The sequence below is a fragment of the Stegostoma tigrinum genome, chromosome 1 (assembly GCF_030684315.1).
Source record: "Stegostoma tigrinum isolate sSteTig4 chromosome 1, sSteTig4.hap1, whole genome shotgun sequence".
NCBI classification, from domain to species: Eukaryota; Metazoa; Chordata; class Chondrichthyes; order Orectolobiformes; family Stegostomatidae; genus Stegostoma; species Stegostoma tigrinum.
Window position 1 is genome coordinate 99642909 of NC_081354.1, and position 18054 is coordinate 99660962.

An 18054-nucleotide genomic window follows, 5' to 3' on the forward strand; every position below is an offset into this window, starting at 1 on the left:
TTTAGGGGGACTTTTCTGGAGGTTTCCAGACACTGGGCTTGTCCTTTGGAATTATCAATTATCCAGGTATATCGTTCAGTGAACTGCATCGGGATATCCACATGGTCCCAACCCGCAAATCCAGTCTATGTTGCTCCAGTGACTATCTAGCCAGCAGAATATCTGGGCCATTGTGTTGAAAAATTCTGCATTCATGGAAATGTTTGTCAGCTGTTCTTGCTGAACAGTCCTGGATTATAATTTTCCCATTTAATCTGTTAGAATGTGAAGTGCAACTAATTGACACTTAGTTTATTGCATGGTTTTCATTAGGTATCCAATCTATTGTCATCAGAGTTGAGCTTTGATTGAATAGTCATGTTACTGTTACATGTTACATAAAGGGATATTCTCTTGGCGTTCCAGTACTGGCCATTCTTACAAGCAATCTGAATATTTAATCTTTAGCAGATATACCCATAGGCCTAATATTTAGCTATACAACAGTGTTATCGAGGGGGACGAATAATACAACACGCTTGTGATTTGAATTGAATATTTTTGTATTTCCTATGTTAGTTTATTTAGTCTTTGAAGACAGAACAAGGAAACATTTAACATGAGGCCAGGTATGGATTTGGGCTTTTGTTTCGTACTGAAGGAATATACAGAGCAATCAATGTCGTTGCAGTCGATTAGCTCCAAGAGATATCCTGGGCAGAATCTTGGCTTTTGAGACTTGGCGAGAAGGCGGGCCTAAAAGTAGGAGATGCTTAAGAACGAGCGGTGGTCATTGGGGTTTTTATTTTTGCACAGAAATGTTCTTCTCCTCTCATTGCATATGCACGCATGGGGTAAACACCAAATTTTATGGGCAGGTAAACAGGAAGTAATAAAAATACACCCCTCCTGCCAGTTCCTTCGGTTGGGTATGTTTGTTCTGTGCAGGGACACAACCAAACAGACATGTGACCTCGATAATAAAGTGTGAAGCTGGATGAACACAGCAGGCCAAGCATCATCTCAGGAGCACAAAAGCTGACGCTTCGGGCCTTGAAGGGCCTAGGCCCAAAACGTCAGCTTTTGTGCTCCTGAGATGCTGCTTGTGTTCTGCTGTGTTCATCCAGCTTCACACTTTATTATCTTGGATTCTCCAGCATCTGCAGTTCCCATTATCTCCTGAGACATGTGACCTCTGTACTGTGTATTCTTTGTGAAGCCTTCTTTTGTGAGCTGATTCAGGAGAAGGTTGATAGTTAATTTTTAATTCGATTTGTTCACCCTCACTCTCTACATTACATTACTGTTTCCCTCCAAGCCTTATATATAGCCTTCTACTTTCCTCTGGCACCTCTTTGACATTTTTAAATATAGCCCTGTGATTGTTGGTTCTGTGACTATCTCCCTCGATATACCGATTGTTCTCCTGATCCTGTTCCCATTTGTTTTTGTCTCTGATTCACAGCATCTGCAGTTCTTTCGGTTTTTATTAAATATTTATCAATCACTGATTAGGAATTATTAATATTGAACTAACATTAATTGCTCTTCGTTGGAGAGTTCCGCACTCCTATCACAGTTTACATGTAGAAGTGTTTGTTATGTTCTATTACAAATATCCTGGCTCAGACTTCTCTCTACCTTTTGCACTATCAATTCCCAACAAAATCTAAAAGCTGTTGTCAAATCAACTGCTTCATTCCACAGAATAAAAGCCTAATTTCTGTACTCTTTCCTTATAATCTAATTTTTGACATCCTGGTAACATTCTGATGAATTTATGATGCATTCTTTCCAAGACTAATGTGTGGTACACAGAGCTATACTCTACTCCAGACATGAAGTAACCAGGATTACTGGTGCAGCTGTACCAGCATTTTTTTCCCTTTTATATTCTTGCCTTCTAGTGAGCGACGCTAGCATTCCATAATCACTTGAAGGTAATAGATATCAGAAGCCAGGTTTTTAGGGCAAACAAAAATTAACAATTTTTTGTTAATACTGTTACTTCAGCAGAGCAAAACCGAACAAGGGAATACAGTGAATACCTATAGCTTAAACCTAATCTTCCCTGAGCATTGCCTCCACTCTCACATAAACAGATAGACAGGCACAGTTAGGTGATAAATGTTGTAAAAAAAAACTAGAGATTTCATTGGCCAGCTCACTTAAGCAGTTTCAACGATGTGTAGTATTACAAGCACATGGGATTGTATATTGTTCGCTTTCTGAAGACACACCTGTCAATGCAAACAGCTTCTGATAGGTTCTGAGGGATATTTACATATTCCTTATAACTGGGATTCTACTCTCGAGCTGTCCATGAATTGATAACAGGAGGATAACTAACCCTAGCAGCTTCCACAGCCACAGACTTTTTTTTGTCTTTAGACACAGTTCAATTCAACCTAAGATAACAAATTGTGAAGCTGGATGAACACAGCAGGCCAAGCAGCATCTCAGGAGCACAAAAGCTGACGTTTCGGGCCTAGACCCTCATCAGCTTAAACTGTGTTTTCTTTTGATATTTTTTTCCAACATTCTCTTTCTTAAACTGGCCAGCATTGGTATCCCTTTATGGCCTCTGTTAACATTCAGACTTTTACCAGCCTTTGAGCATAATGCATCTCCACAGCCAAAATGTGTACAGTTTGCTGAACAATGATCAACCTGCAATTAACTTCCCATGCCAGGTCCCATAAATAAATATATTTATTTGGTCTTTCCTTTTTTTGCAATAAGCTGCTGCTCACAGTCCAAAGGTCACCTTCAATTCACAGCTCACTGTTCTAACCAAAAATGAGAAAAATAAAAATAAAATAAACCAATGGTATGTGAAGGATGGAAATGCTCAAAGGACTGGAATTAATAAAATTGCATAATGGTGAAAATCGTACTGAAAGAAATTGTAGAGGTAGGCTGGGGTGAAAATTTTTGATTTGAGGGATTTGAAGACATGCATTTTAAGTTTATTATGGAGACTGGGTGAATGGACAAGCTACACTATGAATAAATATGTGATAACTCTTTGAGAGAAATCACATCTCATCATTGTGATTACCATATATACTCCTGTAAAAGTCAAATTCTTTTAGACAATTTTTCAAGGTAAAATTTATGGGAACAACAATTACATGAATGCTACTTTTAAGGGGCTGAAATTCATGCTACAGCCCAAAACACTATAGCATCAGCAGAAGCCCAATTGATATCTAACCGAATTGGAAAGAACACAATGAATTGCAGTAATACCTGATAAAGACAATACAAACAAAAATGAATTAGTAAGCTTTGCCAAAGCACTAAGTTACACCCTATCATGAGCCTTGTGCACCATCCAGCACTTGCATTAACATCTGAAATTCCGACCTTCTTTGATTTGCTTCAGTCATGGATTTGGCTGGCTTCATGACCGATACATTTTCCATTTTGGTGATTTTCAACTAACCACTCAGCAACTTTTCTCTACAGTTGTGGCCACTTGCTAGGTTTACCTCTGGCACCCTTTCATTTTGGCATTCTGTGAAGTTGGTTCAATGTCTTTCTCCAGTCACTCACAAGTTTCTTTGAAATACAAAATTCTTTTGCTGCTACACAGTCATTTATCTTCTCTGCGACTTCCGTAACTTTCATTTTAAACACTGCTGTACATTTCTTTTTCTAGAGGGCATTTTTTTCACAAAATGATGAAGAAATTTCAAAATCCCAACTGGGTATATGTGTGTATTCCACAACTGCCTGACTCTGACCTGATGTATTTTAAACTTCTGTGCGAAATTTTTCCACTTTTCTCCATTCGGAAATAAAAGTATAACATTTAACCTTTTATTTCTGCTTTTTAAAAAATGGTTACTAGACATTTGACTCTCATACAGTCTCACCAATTATTTTCTCATCGTAACATTTGTATACAGGATAATACCTTGACTCTCAAATGTTGATCTGTTATCTGTGAAGAACCAGGATTGACTTTTACACAAGATATGTGGAAGACTCCGTAGTTTTTGGCCAAAAATAGAGGGCCGATTTTTACATGAGATTGACTTTGACTTTGACTTTTACTTGAGTATATATAGTATTTAAAAACTAACATGATATATTACCTTTTTATATAGCTTTAAAACAAAACTCGCAGCTGCACTTGCTCGATGCCGGATTAAAAATAATGCAATCTCCATCGATTTAATTCTTCCGGAATCTGTAAGAAATCAAGAACGACGAGCTTCTTCTTTGCCACTCTATGCCTGGATAAATATATTAAAGACAAGGTAATTAGTTTTAAAAAAAAAATCACTTCACATTTAGTATTATACAATGCACCTATAATGTTTTACTCATGGGAAGTTAGTGTGATTCAAATTTGCTAGCATTGCCACCTCAATCCAAAAAAAATGGTAATTTCAAAAGTGTGGTTAGTTAATAGCATATTATTTTAGCAGCTGGAATCTTAAACTTTACCTGACAGTCAATATTCTCATACTTACTGTGAATTAGCAAACTCGTAAAACATTTATAATCATGTTAGTACTTTAATTGCAATAATTATAATTTTAAATTTATAAATAATTTTAACTAAATTTTCATCAAAGACGTCAACAGAACTATAACATCTCAATCTGTAAAGCAGTTCATGGGGAGAAACAAATCTAGCTATATAAATGTAACATATTTCATGAATCTGGCATTGTGCTTATTTACAGTCATAACGTGTGAAAGCCTAATTGGAAACTTTTTTTCCAGAGGTGAAATAACAACTTTAACCAGGAGTAGCGTCTATTATTTATTATAATATTTCCTTAAAATATGCTTGTTATAATTTCAGTAGTCATCATTGAAGAAAACAGCTTCTTAAGTGTCAGTCTTGTTGCATTCCTTGTTTAGGATTCAAGTTTTGTAGCAAAACGTTGCTACTGTTCCTCTAGTCTAAATTTGTGTGGAGGCATGCCTATTGCAGTTAGACTATGTAGAAACTCTGGAGCACGTGGACTGTTAATATCTTCATCATTTTTATCTATAGAATTAACACTAACATAATTCATCCGAGGACTTTTCTAAATTTCAGGTTATTCAAATCTAATAGTTCTTTTAGTGAAAGAAAAATTTTTGTATAAATTGTATCAAATAATTCTCCATGCCATTTTTCCACACATACCCAATTCCATTCCATCAACCACTCTACCCATTCTTCTCTCTTGTATTGTCGCAATGTTATTGCATTCCATCCTTGTCATGCTGTTTCATGCCTTCCATTCCCATTCCTTTCTTGCCATCCCAGTAATGGCATTCCAGTTCTCACAGACCCATATTTCATGTAAACCATGGGCAACTGTTTATGTAGAGTTTGTACATCTTCTCTGTGGCTGCAGGGTTTCCTTTGGGCACTCCAGTTCCCTCCCACAGTCCAAAGACGTGCAGGTCAGATGGAAGGGCCATGATAATTTTCCCTGTAGTGTCCAGGGTATTGTAGGCTGATTGGGTTAGCTCTGGTAAATGTGGGATTATTAGGATAATCTGGAAGGATGGGATGCTCTTCAGAGGGACTTGATTGGCCTAACAGTCTCTATCAGCACTTACAGGGTTTCAGTGATTCTCTCCTGCTAAGGAAGCTGTCATTGAGCTCTCCTTTCCTTCCATTTTTTTTAACCCCCCCAAACTATTGCTACCACCAAGAGTTGACAAATGCACGTGTCTCACGTGCCCTCACCCACCAAATGTCCCATGTGCCTCTTTGAGTGTAAGGTACCACCCATCAAACTAAACCCACCAACAGATATGCCTTTAAACTGACTAAGTGAAACAGCCTGTACAGACAAAAATGGAGTATTATTATTGTACCAGTACCGATACTGTTCCAGACAACTTTGACTGGTGCATACTAATAGTATTTAAATATAGAATTAGAGATATCGTCTCTTATATTGACATTGCTATTGCACCTTATAAACTCTTGACTAGTTAAAACTAATGATTGTCATTATATTTATGATTGGACAGCCTTGAAGAGGTAACCAATTTACTAGAGAGAGAGGGTTTTACAAAGGTGAAATGTCCTCAGGAACTCGAGGGCCTGACTTTCTGTGAGGATCGACACTGCCAGGATGTGTTACTTTTTCCAACTCATCTAACAGCTAAACTTTACGAAATGGAACTTGTAACCAGTTACAAGATGGTAATTCAGGTAAATAGAAGAATTGAAGACAAATCAAAATAGGAAGTAATATACAATTCCATATTTGCCTCAAAACAATTTCTGAACAATGTTCTAAATTATGTAAATTTTAAGGAAATTTTATCTTGCTTTTCAATAGAAGAAAGTGGTAGTAATATCTAGTATCCTTCTTCCTCCAGGATAAAGGCCGAAGCCTCGCACCACACTCTGTGAAGGTCTTAATGAACATGGATGATGATATCGTTGTTACTAATGCAGTTTCACGGTTGACTGTTGCCCATATGTCCACCCTAATTAACCAGAGCATGTCCAAAGTCTTTGTTTGTGGAGTGAAAACAGAATCGCAACAACTTGAACTAAAGAATTTATTTGAAAAAATGGGCTGTAAAAGTGCGTAACTAATGTGTAACTGTAATCTATGAGCTAAAGTACAGATAATGAATATAGGAAAAAAATCTCTGTAAAATACTAATGCATACTTTTTAGGAGTTGCCATCTTTGAAAAGGCCAATAAACTATTACATGTTTTTATATGAGTGAACAGAAAAAAATTAAGAAGCAAATACTTATCTTGGTCTGTTCAGCTTTGCATCTGATCAGGTTCATAGTGGCTGAAAGTTAAGTACTGCATAGGCTTAATTTAAAAATTGAGTTTTCTTTGAGAATTAACAATGCTGGCTGTGTACATCTGGTTTGTCTTTTGCTTAGTCTAATACTGTTAGTTAAGTTGAGAAATAAGAAACCTATCAAGAACAGAAGGAAAATATCATAATTTCTATAGGTGTGAAAAATGCAATAATGGGAGGCGTAACTTCAGTTTCGTTTTTGGTGATGCTCATCTCATGCTAGCTGCTTATTCTAATACAGGAAAAGTTCATAACAAATGCATATAAATCTGCAATATAACTAAAATAGTCAAACTACAATCAAAGTGAAATCCATTTGGCATTTCATGCTGCAATAAATCTAACTCTGTATGATGGCATGAAAATCTCTACTGACTCCAAAGATTTTTATATGAAATTACTGGAGCATGTCAGTTCAGTTCACATTAGACATTGAAGTCATAATACCAATCTTACTAATTAGGAAATTCTACTCAGAGACTTTGACATTGCTAGTGTAAGCTTGGGAAAAAATGTCACACTTTTAAAAATTAGGTCACCAATGAAATGATATAGAAAAGGTGTAATTCTGCAAGTGCTTGTGGTACTGACAGAGATTTCCAGCTGACTGGAATTAATTTTTTTAAAAAATTCAGTCATGGGATGTGGGTATCACTGGGTAGGCCAGCATTTATTGCCCATCCATAATTGCTTAGAGAGCGTTGCTGTGGGTCCAGATTTCACATGCAGACCAGACCAGGTAAATATCCTTAAAGGACATAAATGAAGTAAAATGGGGTTTTCCTGACAATCATTGACAGTTTAGTGGTCATCATTAGACTCTTAATTCCACTACTAATAGTTCCGTTCAAATTTTTCATCATCTGCCACGGTGGGTTTTGAACCCAGGTGTCGAGATCATTATCTGAGTCTCCGGATTAATAGGGTAGTGATAACACCTCAGGTCATTGCCTGCATTGACAATTGAATAGAAAGAGTTCCATTCCCCAGTATTAACAACTTCTCGTATTTAAATTTGAAAATGTAAAAAAATTAGCCAGTTTCAAAAATAAGAAATAAAACAATGCTGCTTGTTGGAGAGAGAAAGCGCACAATTATCCAGTCGATAAAAGTAACCTTAGAAATCTGTTTGTTTAATTGTTTTGCAGACATTAAACTTATACCTCAGAAATTCACTGATATTGAGCCAATAGATCCACGTTTACAGAAGGTTAAAGTTATTCTGCTTGTGCCTCAGTGCTCAACATCAGGCGTCAGCAATCCAGTTGAGTTCATCTTAAATGAACATGGAGGTAAATTTAAACGATAACTTTTCGAAATGGCTATCACTGGGAAAGTATCATGCATTGGAAACCAACATTCCCTTCAAATGATTGGAAGGAAGCAGATAAACCATCATGGTATGAAGACTAGGCAGATAGAAAGGAACCTTGATTACGTCACTTAGATCATTCGCATATGCTAACTTACTTCCGTGGATGATACAGATTGAATGTGATTCTCAGGAAATTTCCAGCCGATGTTCTTATGTTAAAATTCAGTCTGTTATTCCCATATTTAAGAGATAGTAGGAACTGCAGATGCTGGAGAATCTAAGATAACAAGTTGTAGAGCTGGATGAACACAGCAGGCCAAGCAGCATCATTGGAGCAGGAAAGCTGACATTTCGGACCTAGACCTTTCTTCAGAAAAAATCTTCTGAGGAAGGGTCTAGGCCCGAAATGTCAGTTTTCCTGCTCCTATGATGCTGGTTGGCCTGCTGTGTTCATCTTGCTCTACATTCTGTATTTCCATATTTAACTTGTGGTCAAATCACATTCTGTATCATTTCAAAAATGCTGGAAGTAAGTGCATCAGGCAACATCTGTGGACTTCATACAGAGTGTCATCAGGGAACTCACCAATGCAATCCTCCAGGAGTGGCACAGTAGCTCAGTGGTTAACACTACAGTCTGAGAGCTCCAGTGACCCAGGTTTGATTGCCTGTATGGAGTTTGCATCTCGCGCTCTCTCTCGCGCGCTCTCGCGCTCTCTCTCGCTCGTGCTCTCCTCTCCTCCACCCCCCCCTCCCCCCCCAATGCCTGCATCCCACAGTCCAAAGAGGTACAGATTAGGTGTATTGGCCATGCTAATAGCATCCAGGGATGTGTAGACTACGTGGATTTGCAATGGGGAATGCAAGGCTGCAGGGATAGGGTAGAGGGATGAGGTTGGGTGGGATGCTCTTCGGACAGTCTGTGTAGACCACCTGGGCCAAATGGCCTATTTCAACACTGTACAGATTCTGTGGAGGCAGCTTCTGTGTGTTTACAGAATATGCAGTATTTTCCTTTTCCTGAATTACTTTGGTTGCCCTGGAGAGAGATTAGTTTGAGTAGTTCAGTTGAAATTCTGATGAATAGAATAATAACCTTAACTGAGCTTTTGCAGTTTTTCTTGATAATGGTTCCTAGTTACAATTAATTTGATAATGTGTAATTCCTCTATAACAACTCTATATATTCTGTGGCAATAATTCCTCTACTTCTTTCAGCTGTGCATGTCTCAGCTGTCCCTAAAAGTATTAATTTAGATATTATGTTCAAAAAGTAACTTTGAATGAGAAAGAGTAACAGACAAGTCCCAAATTTAAGCAAAGCCATAGTTTATTGAAATCACCAGGAATTTACTCAGAATTCATAAATGACTGTATGATTGCTTTGTGTATTTGTTCTGGGGATGATGTACACAATTCCACACTGACACTCCTGACTGTACTGAGAATGTGTTACCTTGTCAGAGGTACTGTCTTTTAGATGAGACATTAAGTGGAGGTCTTGGATGCCTGCTTGGGGCACATGAAAGATTAGCAGTATTTTGAAGAAAAATTATCTCCTGGGTCCTGACCAATATTTATGCTTCGATCGACACAACAAAGAAAAGGTTATCTGGCATTATCATATTACTGTTTCTGGAAGTTTGCTGTAATTTCTGCATTGCAGCAGTAACTATACCTCACAAAGAATTGTACTTAATTTACTGCAAATTGCTATGAGACAACTGATGATTATGAGAAGCACTATACAGTTCAAGTCTTTTTTTCTTATTAAAATGTCAAGTAATGAGGAAGAACTTTCCATTTACTTGTACATAATTTCATGTATTAATTTTTACAGTAAGTTCTTTTTCTCCTAGACACAACTTTGCTGCAGGAACTTTCTCAAGGAAAAGTGTCAGAAGAGAAACTCAAACAGCTGGCCCAAAAACAAGCAGAGGAACTTGTGCACGCAATTAAATGTAAGTTTAAAAGAATAAGGAAAAGTTTAAAAGAATAAGGAATGTGAAGTCAGAAAAACTTGTAGGAACATTATCTGTTTGTCATTTTAATAAAAAGAAAAGTAATGAATATTTCAAATCAGTGGTAAATTTTAAAAAGAAATTTGAATTCCCAATGACCGAATCAAATGATTATAAAACAAAAATCTACGTTTTCTGACTTCTGCTATAACAAACAAACTAAAAACCAACATAACTAAGTATTACTTAGTTGGTAACCAGTATACCAAACTACAGAAATGATACCTTCTTTAACTTCTTAACATGATTGCAAGTCACATATTGTGTTTAAATGTAAACTGCACTTCCACAGAATTGGAGTCTTTACAGGGACCAGTCCAAAGTTATTCAAAGTTTCACTTATACCTGTTTTGTTGATTTGAAATACCCAATGCCTGATGAAGACCAACCACACAAGTCTCCTAAGAAACCTGGATCAATAGCCAGCCGCAAGCCCCACTCCAGTGACTCCTCTTTGCATACTAAAGCAAATATTCCAGTGTTCTCAAATCCCATCTTTTCCAGCAGAGCTTCCATTGGTACTCTGCCTAGTCACTGACAGAAGGCAGTGTTCTCGCCTGGTGCACATAGCATTTGCTGATTTCCTGTCTCTGTTGTTCACTGACCAGAGCCTGACAGCTGTAAGGGCAGATGTCATTTAATTTGTCTCCAGGCTTTGAAAGTTATCACCTTGTTTTCAGTAGAAGCCTTTGTCTCCATAACAAACCAATTACATGAGTTTGTCACTGAGCAAAAATAGTAGGTGGTCGCAAATAAAAACAAAGTGCTGAAGAAACTCAGCAGGTTGGGCAGTGCCTGTTGAGAGAGTAACAATTAATATTTTGAGTTCAGTATGATCCTTTTTCAAAGGATGCTGTCAAACCTGCCGAGTTTCTCCAGCACTTTCTATTTTAATTTCAGACTTCCATCATTGACAATATTTTGCTTTTATTATGACAGGTCGCTGTATCCCCATCTCCAGACTACTTCATTTTACTTGTGTGAAAAGAGACAATTTAAAATATTACTGTCTTATAACATCCAGTGGTCATAGCTGCAGGAGGAAATATTTTTGTTGAGCTTTGCAGATCAGAATCTACCACACACCTGGTGCGACTAAACACTTTTTTGCATTAAAACAGAGAAGTGTATTGTTGCCCCCGCCACCACCACCATTAAAATACTTTTAATAATATTGCTTTATTTCAATAAAATATTTAACACTAGTAGATCTACTAGTAGATGTCACTTGTCGTATCTTAAACAGTTCAGAAACTGAGGTGTATTTTCTGGTGCCCACATTATCTGCACTGTAGGGAGTCTCTGATTAAAATGAGCTTTTAAAATATTGATGTATATATTTTTGTTGGTTTGAGATGTGAATGTCATTGAAGATATTCCTTTGTCAATAGTTGTTTGATACTACAGAGCTTGAGTATAGTTGGGGGGAGAAAAAAACTCCCTTGTCACTTGTATTTTGTGAATGCCCTGAGGACAACAAGGCATCTTAGACAATATGAGTACTTTTTCAGCTTTACTCTAATTATTTGGCGTTCCTCTGTGTTCTATAATGCAATATTTTGTAATGTTTGTTTACCAACAAGATGTTTTAGGAAGTCCATGTGACATGCCCCTTCACATTATTCGCATCTTAGCCTACTTCCCATGCTAAAAGTGGCACATTTGCTTTACTGTGTAAGTACTTGTTGAAGTGGTCCAGTTGGCTGGACAGCTAGTTTGTAATGGAGAGTGACACCAACACCATGGATTCAATTTCTGCACCAGCTGTGGTTATCATGAACAACTCTTCTCAACCTTTTCCTTTACCTGAGGTGCAGTGACCCTCGGGTTAAACCACCATTAGTTGTCTCTGACCCCCTAAGAGAACAGCTGTAAAGTCTGGCAGGCATTAAGTTATATGGTGAGTTTACCTTACTTATTTACTCATGCCTTCCTAATCCTTTCCCTGATTCTTTTCATGATTATTAGTTTAATTTCTTCATGCCACACTACCTTACCTCCACAACCAATGTTGGAATTACAGTTCCACACCTTTTTCATTGCTGCAGTATTGTGCCAATGAGATTTTACCCCCAGCTGAATTTCTATTCACCTTTGAATCATAACATTTACCTTGATGCAGTGACTAACTAAATTACAATCTCTACATTCAGCATCAAAGTTCCTCATAAGTACCTGCTTATTTTCTTGTACATGCATGCTCTTCTCAATAAAACAAAAGAATTGCCCTAACACCTTTTAATTTTGAACTTTTAAATAGTTAAAACACTAGTAATATCTGAAAAAAATTATATAATGTCTTTGCCTTGTGCTTTATTATCACATATAATCTTCCTGCTTGTAGGTTATTGAAGACTTATACAAGATTTTTAATTGCCCTATCACATTCAACCTTTCTGTTCTATCTGGTTTTCCAAATGCACCTAACCAGTTAAGAATCACTCGTTCCTTATGCATAGATACACAGAAAATCTTCAGAGTTGGCGTAAAACAAAACTCAATCCCAAATTCTAATGGTTTAGTGTAAATTACTTGCTGTTTTTATGTCTTCCTTAATTTATAGGTGATAGTTGAATGGCTACTGTGAAATTAGAAATCTGTGTGACAGCTACTAACATGTTAAAAAGTAGAATAAACAATATTAGCATGGATTTTCACATTAATTATTGTAGCCAAACTCAGAAATCACAAGTTCTTTTATTCAGTTTCAGGAGTTGCCCAACCAGCATTTAAGAGTAAAGAACAAAAACAGAAGTTGCTGGAGAAGCTTAGCCGCTCTGACAGCATCTGTGAAGAAAAAATCAGAGCTAATGTTTCGGGTCCGGTTACCCTTCCAAGGGTAATCTTCCTGCTTGTATCTTATAGAAGACTTGTACAAGATTTTTAACTGCGTTATCGCATTCAGCCTTTCTTTTCTATCTGGTATTCGTAAAGCACCTAACCAGTTATGAATCACTTATTACTTGTGCATCTTGAAAGGATCACCGAACCTGAAAGGTTAACTCTTGTCTTTTTCTTCATAGATGCTGCCAGACCTGCAGAGCTTTTCCGGCAACTTCTATTTTTGTTCCTGATTCACAACATGTGCAGTTCATCTGATTTTTATTTAGTATTTAATTCACTGCCACATCTCTTCTATGCTCACTGACATTAATTTCACTGTTAGCCCTGGTGTTTGACCAAGTATTTGCTAAAACTCGTTTCCACAGCCATATCAGAGGAAGGGTCACTGGATTTGAAACGTTAACTCTGATTTTCTCCTCACAGAGGCCGCCAGACCTGCTGAGCTTTTCCAGAAGCTTCTGTTTTTGTTCATGATTTATAGCACCTGCAGTTCTTTTGGTTTTTATTTAATTAAGAGTCAACTTGTGGGTGTGGAGTCACATGTCGGTCAGACCAGGGATAACAGCAGATGTCCTTCCCTAAAGCCCGTGAGTGAACCAGATGGATTTTATGACAATTGACTGTGGTTGCGTGGTTGCAACACAGCACTTCCTATTTTTTGTGAGGGCTGAAATATCATAGGGTTGAATTGTGTACCTCTGCAGTTCATGGAGGATTTTAATTGTGTGGGAGAGGCAACCTGAATTGTGCAGACCAGTAAAAGTTGAACAAGTTAGGCCTGTATTTATTGGAGTTTATAAGAATGAGAGGTGATCTCGCAGAACATTTAAAATTTTGAAGAACTTTGACAAGGTGGATACTGGGAAGATTTTCCCCTTGTTGGGGGAATTTAGAATAAAGGATCTGCTATTTAAGTTGGAGATCTGAAGTTTTTTTTGAGTTGTTAGATTTTTGAAATCTCTTTTAGAGCAATGGAAGCTGGATCGTTGTCAATTCAACTTTTATATTCAAATTTTTGATCAACATGGGAGTCACGGGTTGTTTGGCAGCAGGCAGGGGAGTGAAGTTTAAGCTATAAACAGATTGGCCGTGATCTTATTGAGTGGTGAATAGGCTTGAGAGGCTGAATTACCTCGTCCTATTACAATATTTATGATTTTGGGCTGTTTCAACAAGCTTTTAGGATGCCACGGAGTAAAGGCAACTCTGTCTAGGAGCATGACTTTCAAGTTGGAATGGAGACTGAGAGTGCTGAAAAGCGTGCTGGTTTCCATCATTGTTACTGCTGCAGGTAAGTTTCATTAGTATGAGGGTAGGCTAGCTCTGGAAATCCATCCTGAGTCACAAATAAGGCAAAATAAAGTAGGTAAAGAGCTTTTTGAGAGCCAGTTTTGGAATTTGGTTGAATTCTGTGTCAAGTAAAGACCTGGTACGTAGACTGCAGCAGCACCAGCGAGTTTGTATGGCCATGCCATCAACTTAGATAGGTCCTTAAGAGGGAATATGGCAGGGGAAACTCAACATCACTAATTTCATAGATACCATCAGATGTGCACAGGTTGTGAGGTGAGTGTTCACTGGAGCAGTGCAGGGCGTAGTGATTGACTTGGCATCGTGAGGCACAAGAGGGATAGGTAAGGCTTAAAAACAATCTAAAGAGTGCCTGAGTACAAGGAAGGCAAATGTTATAATGGGAGCACGGTTCTCTGATATTGAGTCTCCTAATAAGAAGGGATATCCTTGGCAGGTGGGACACAGTCTGAGCATGATTAGCACAGCAAAGAAAATTGAATGCAGCTAGGCAACAGAAATTATACACTCTGTACAGGATTTATTACTGGAAGTTGGAGCTACCTTAAGAACATGTTCTGCAGGAGAATGTGATTCGAAGTGTCTAAGAGTTTGACAGTACCTTTAAATCTGGATGGATGGGATCTTGCATGTATCGGGGTAAAAGTGTAAACTGGTGTGTTGGTGCAAGGCATCAGTGATTGCAACCTGGTAATCATCAAAGGCAGCAGGTAGCCAACCAATAACGTTTATCAGCTGAAAGGGCTTCCACTACATCAACTTTCAGAAGGATCGTGGGCTGGGGGAGGCTGTAACTGTTTCCTCCTCTTCTTGCAAGGTGGAATTGAGAATTAGAAACAATTCTAACATTGCCTTCCAGAGTTGAGATGTTAAATTAGGCCTTTAGTAGCAAGTTTACTGTCAATCCTCTCAGCTGAGACAACTTTCAAGATTCTTCAAGCAACAATTCAGGAAAGATGTGGAGACTTTAGAGAGAGTACAGAAGAGGTTTACCAGGATGCTGCCTGGATTAGCGGGTATGAGCTGTAAGGAGAGGCTAGAAAAATGCAGGTTGTTTTCTCTGAAGTGGCAGAGGTTGAGGAGAGACTTGTTAGAAGTCTGTAAAATTATGAGTTGGCGGTCATAATCTTTTTCTAGTACTAGGGGACATGCATTTAATGTGGGAGGTGGAAAGTTCAGAGGAGATGTGAGGGGCAAGCTTTTTATACAGAGTGGTAGGAATCTGGAGCACGCTGCCGGGGTAGTGGTGGCGCCTGATTCAGTGGGGCTGTTTGAAGGACTTCTAGATAAGCACATAAATATGCAAGTGGTAGAGGGATATGGACCCAGGGCAGGCAGAAGTCTATTTTGGTGTTATGTTCAGCATAACATCTTGCGTGGAACGGCCCATTCCTGTGCTGTACAGCTCCCCATTTGCCTGAAAATCCACCCTGTTTCCAACCCAACATCACTTATCCAGCCCACGCCATTGGCTGTTAAAATTCTGCTCATGATTCCTTTATTTGATGAGCATTCGTGAACCAGTTACGTTTTGCCATAATCTAGCATGAAACTAACCCACATATTACTAATTATATTAAACTCATTTTCATGACTTCAGAATTTGAACTAACGATTTTTCATTGCTAGGTCACCACTGTAATGATTAACCTAACTGTAGATTGTAATATTGTCCATTTGTTCCAAAGGAGTCCCAAAAGAAAGTATTTTAAAATTCATAAAATAATTGTATCCAAACCAAGTTAGCAGTAATAAAAAAAATCTACTTCTCTACAAATTAATTCCGGAAAGTAATGCTTGAAATGTTAGTTTCAACAGTAGAATAGAGTGAATCATTTTGTGTATAATCCATTTGTTTCTTCTCTCACAAGTTAGAATTGAAATATTTTTCTTTCTACCCTGTTTAGAAACATTGGAATTTTTGCACAAACCTCAAGTTTCATTTATCCAAATCGCTGATGTATTTATTTACCACACACAAAATGACCGATATAGTTTTTAAGCTGTTTGCCTTTAATGACTTTAAAGCCCTGTGACATTTTTATTGGATATCATTTTAAATGTGTTCATGTTCTGTAGCTGGAATTTCTGATAAGACGTAAAAAGCCAATAATAATGACAGACTGCAGACTTTGGATCGTTAATCAGGATGCTTGGAATCAAATTCTTTGTTTGGACCTGGTGTGTAAAAGCTGTTTCATTTTATCTTGTGTCAGCTCATGATGGAAAGCAGTTGCTGCTGTTTGTATAGATTAGGGACCAAACAGAAATTATTTTTTCAAAACGTGCCAAAGATTTTACAGTCTGGTTAAAGGTACCAATAATGGAGCAGACTTCAAGGATGAAAAGATAAAACATGCCGGAGTATGAAAACAATTATGAAACAATGGACTGAGTTTTGCTGTTGGTTTGCATTTCACTGTTTTATCCATGGTGGTGAGTTCAGGATATTTATTGTGTTAAATGATCATTTTCTAGACTCATTGCTGTTTGAGTCCTAGATCTTTCATTGATGCCTGAGACATGCCCATTGTGTAATTAATAAAGTTACACTGCTTGGCCAATAGCACCATTTTGCAAGAAGTGCTAAAACATTCAAATTGGCTGGGTTTAACAGACACAAACCATCACGCATTCAGAAGCAATAGTTCTGTGTTCTCCTGCATTCAAGAAGCAGACTCAATATGAGGTTAAGCAGGTTCTGGTGAAGACAAGTCTTGAAAAACTATTGAAATTGTAAGAAAAGCCTTTCTTGCAACTGGTATGTCCGGAAAGACTTCATAATTGTTTTAGTTTAGACAAATGTTAGTGTTAGAATTTGCATGCATTGTATACATTGATAAACAGATAAAATCTTTACAGGTGAACCTGGGGGTCACTTTATCAATACTTGATCTAGGAACAATCCAGGTTTTAGAATTGAATATTGAAATAAAATGTTCATGACAAATGTTCATGCTCTATGACAAAGAGATACTAATGTCCTGAAAAAGATATGTAAAAAAAGTCAGCTCACAGCACATTAGTTTTTCTAAGTATCTATTAGCAGGATGTCACAAGAAAAGATGATTTGATCTTTAGCAAATTGGCAGAACCTCAAAGCCTCCTGCAGTGCCACAATGATGCCACCCGAAGGTTGCAGGAACAGCAACTCATATTCCGCTTGGGAACCCTGCAGCCCAATGGTATCAATGTGGACTTCACCAGCTTCAAAATCTCCCCTTCCCCCACCGCATCCCAAAACCAGCCCAGTTCTTCCCCTCCCCCCACTGCATCATACAACCAGCCCAGCCTGTCTCTGCCTCCCTAACCTGTTCTTCCTCTCACCCATCCCTTCCTCCCACCCCAAGCCGCACCTCCATTTCCTACCTACTAACCTCATCCCACCTCCTTGACCTGTCTGTCTTCCCTGGACTGACCTATCCCCTCCCTACCTCCTCACCTATACTCTCCACTCCACCTATCTTCTTTTCTCTCCATCTTCAGTCCGCCTCCCCCTCTCTCCCTATTTATTCCAGAACCCTCACCCCATCCCCCTCTCTGAAGGGTCTAGGCCCGAAACGTCAGCTTTTGTGTTCCTGAGATGCTGCTTGGCCTGCTGTGTTCATCCAGCTTCACACTTTGATTCTCCAGCATCTGCAGTTCCCATTATCCCAGAACCTCAAAGCCTAATGTTTTTCTTCTTTAAAAAAGTCAGCTTAGAATTACTCAATACATTAAAAAATGTCCAACCTCCTTCTCCTCGAATGTAATATTTTGCTAGTGTGGCACTCAAAGTGATTGATTTAT

The 18054-nt window shown here is 38.1% G+C and overlaps 1 protein-coding gene across 3 annotated transcripts in view; it reads left to right on the forward strand.

Annotated features, from left to right (window-relative positions):
- Positions 1 to 18054, forward strand: part of LOC125461163 (putative methyltransferase NSUN7) — a 115404-nt gene that overhangs the window by 48673 nt on the left and 48677 nt on the right. For all 3 annotated transcript variants that reach the window (XM_048549755.2, XM_048549672.2, XM_048549835.2), the window contains 5 exons: positions 4095 to 4247; positions 5974 to 6157; positions 6328 to 6538; positions 7923 to 8066; positions 9949 to 10050. In XM_048549755.2, the coding sequence (XP_048405712.1) occupies positions 4095 to 4247; positions 5974 to 6157; positions 6328 to 6538; positions 7923 to 8066; positions 9949 to 10050 (794 nt within the window). The remainder of the gene's footprint in view (positions 1 to 4094; positions 4248 to 5973; positions 6158 to 6327; positions 6539 to 7922; positions 8067 to 9948; positions 10051 to 18054) is intronic.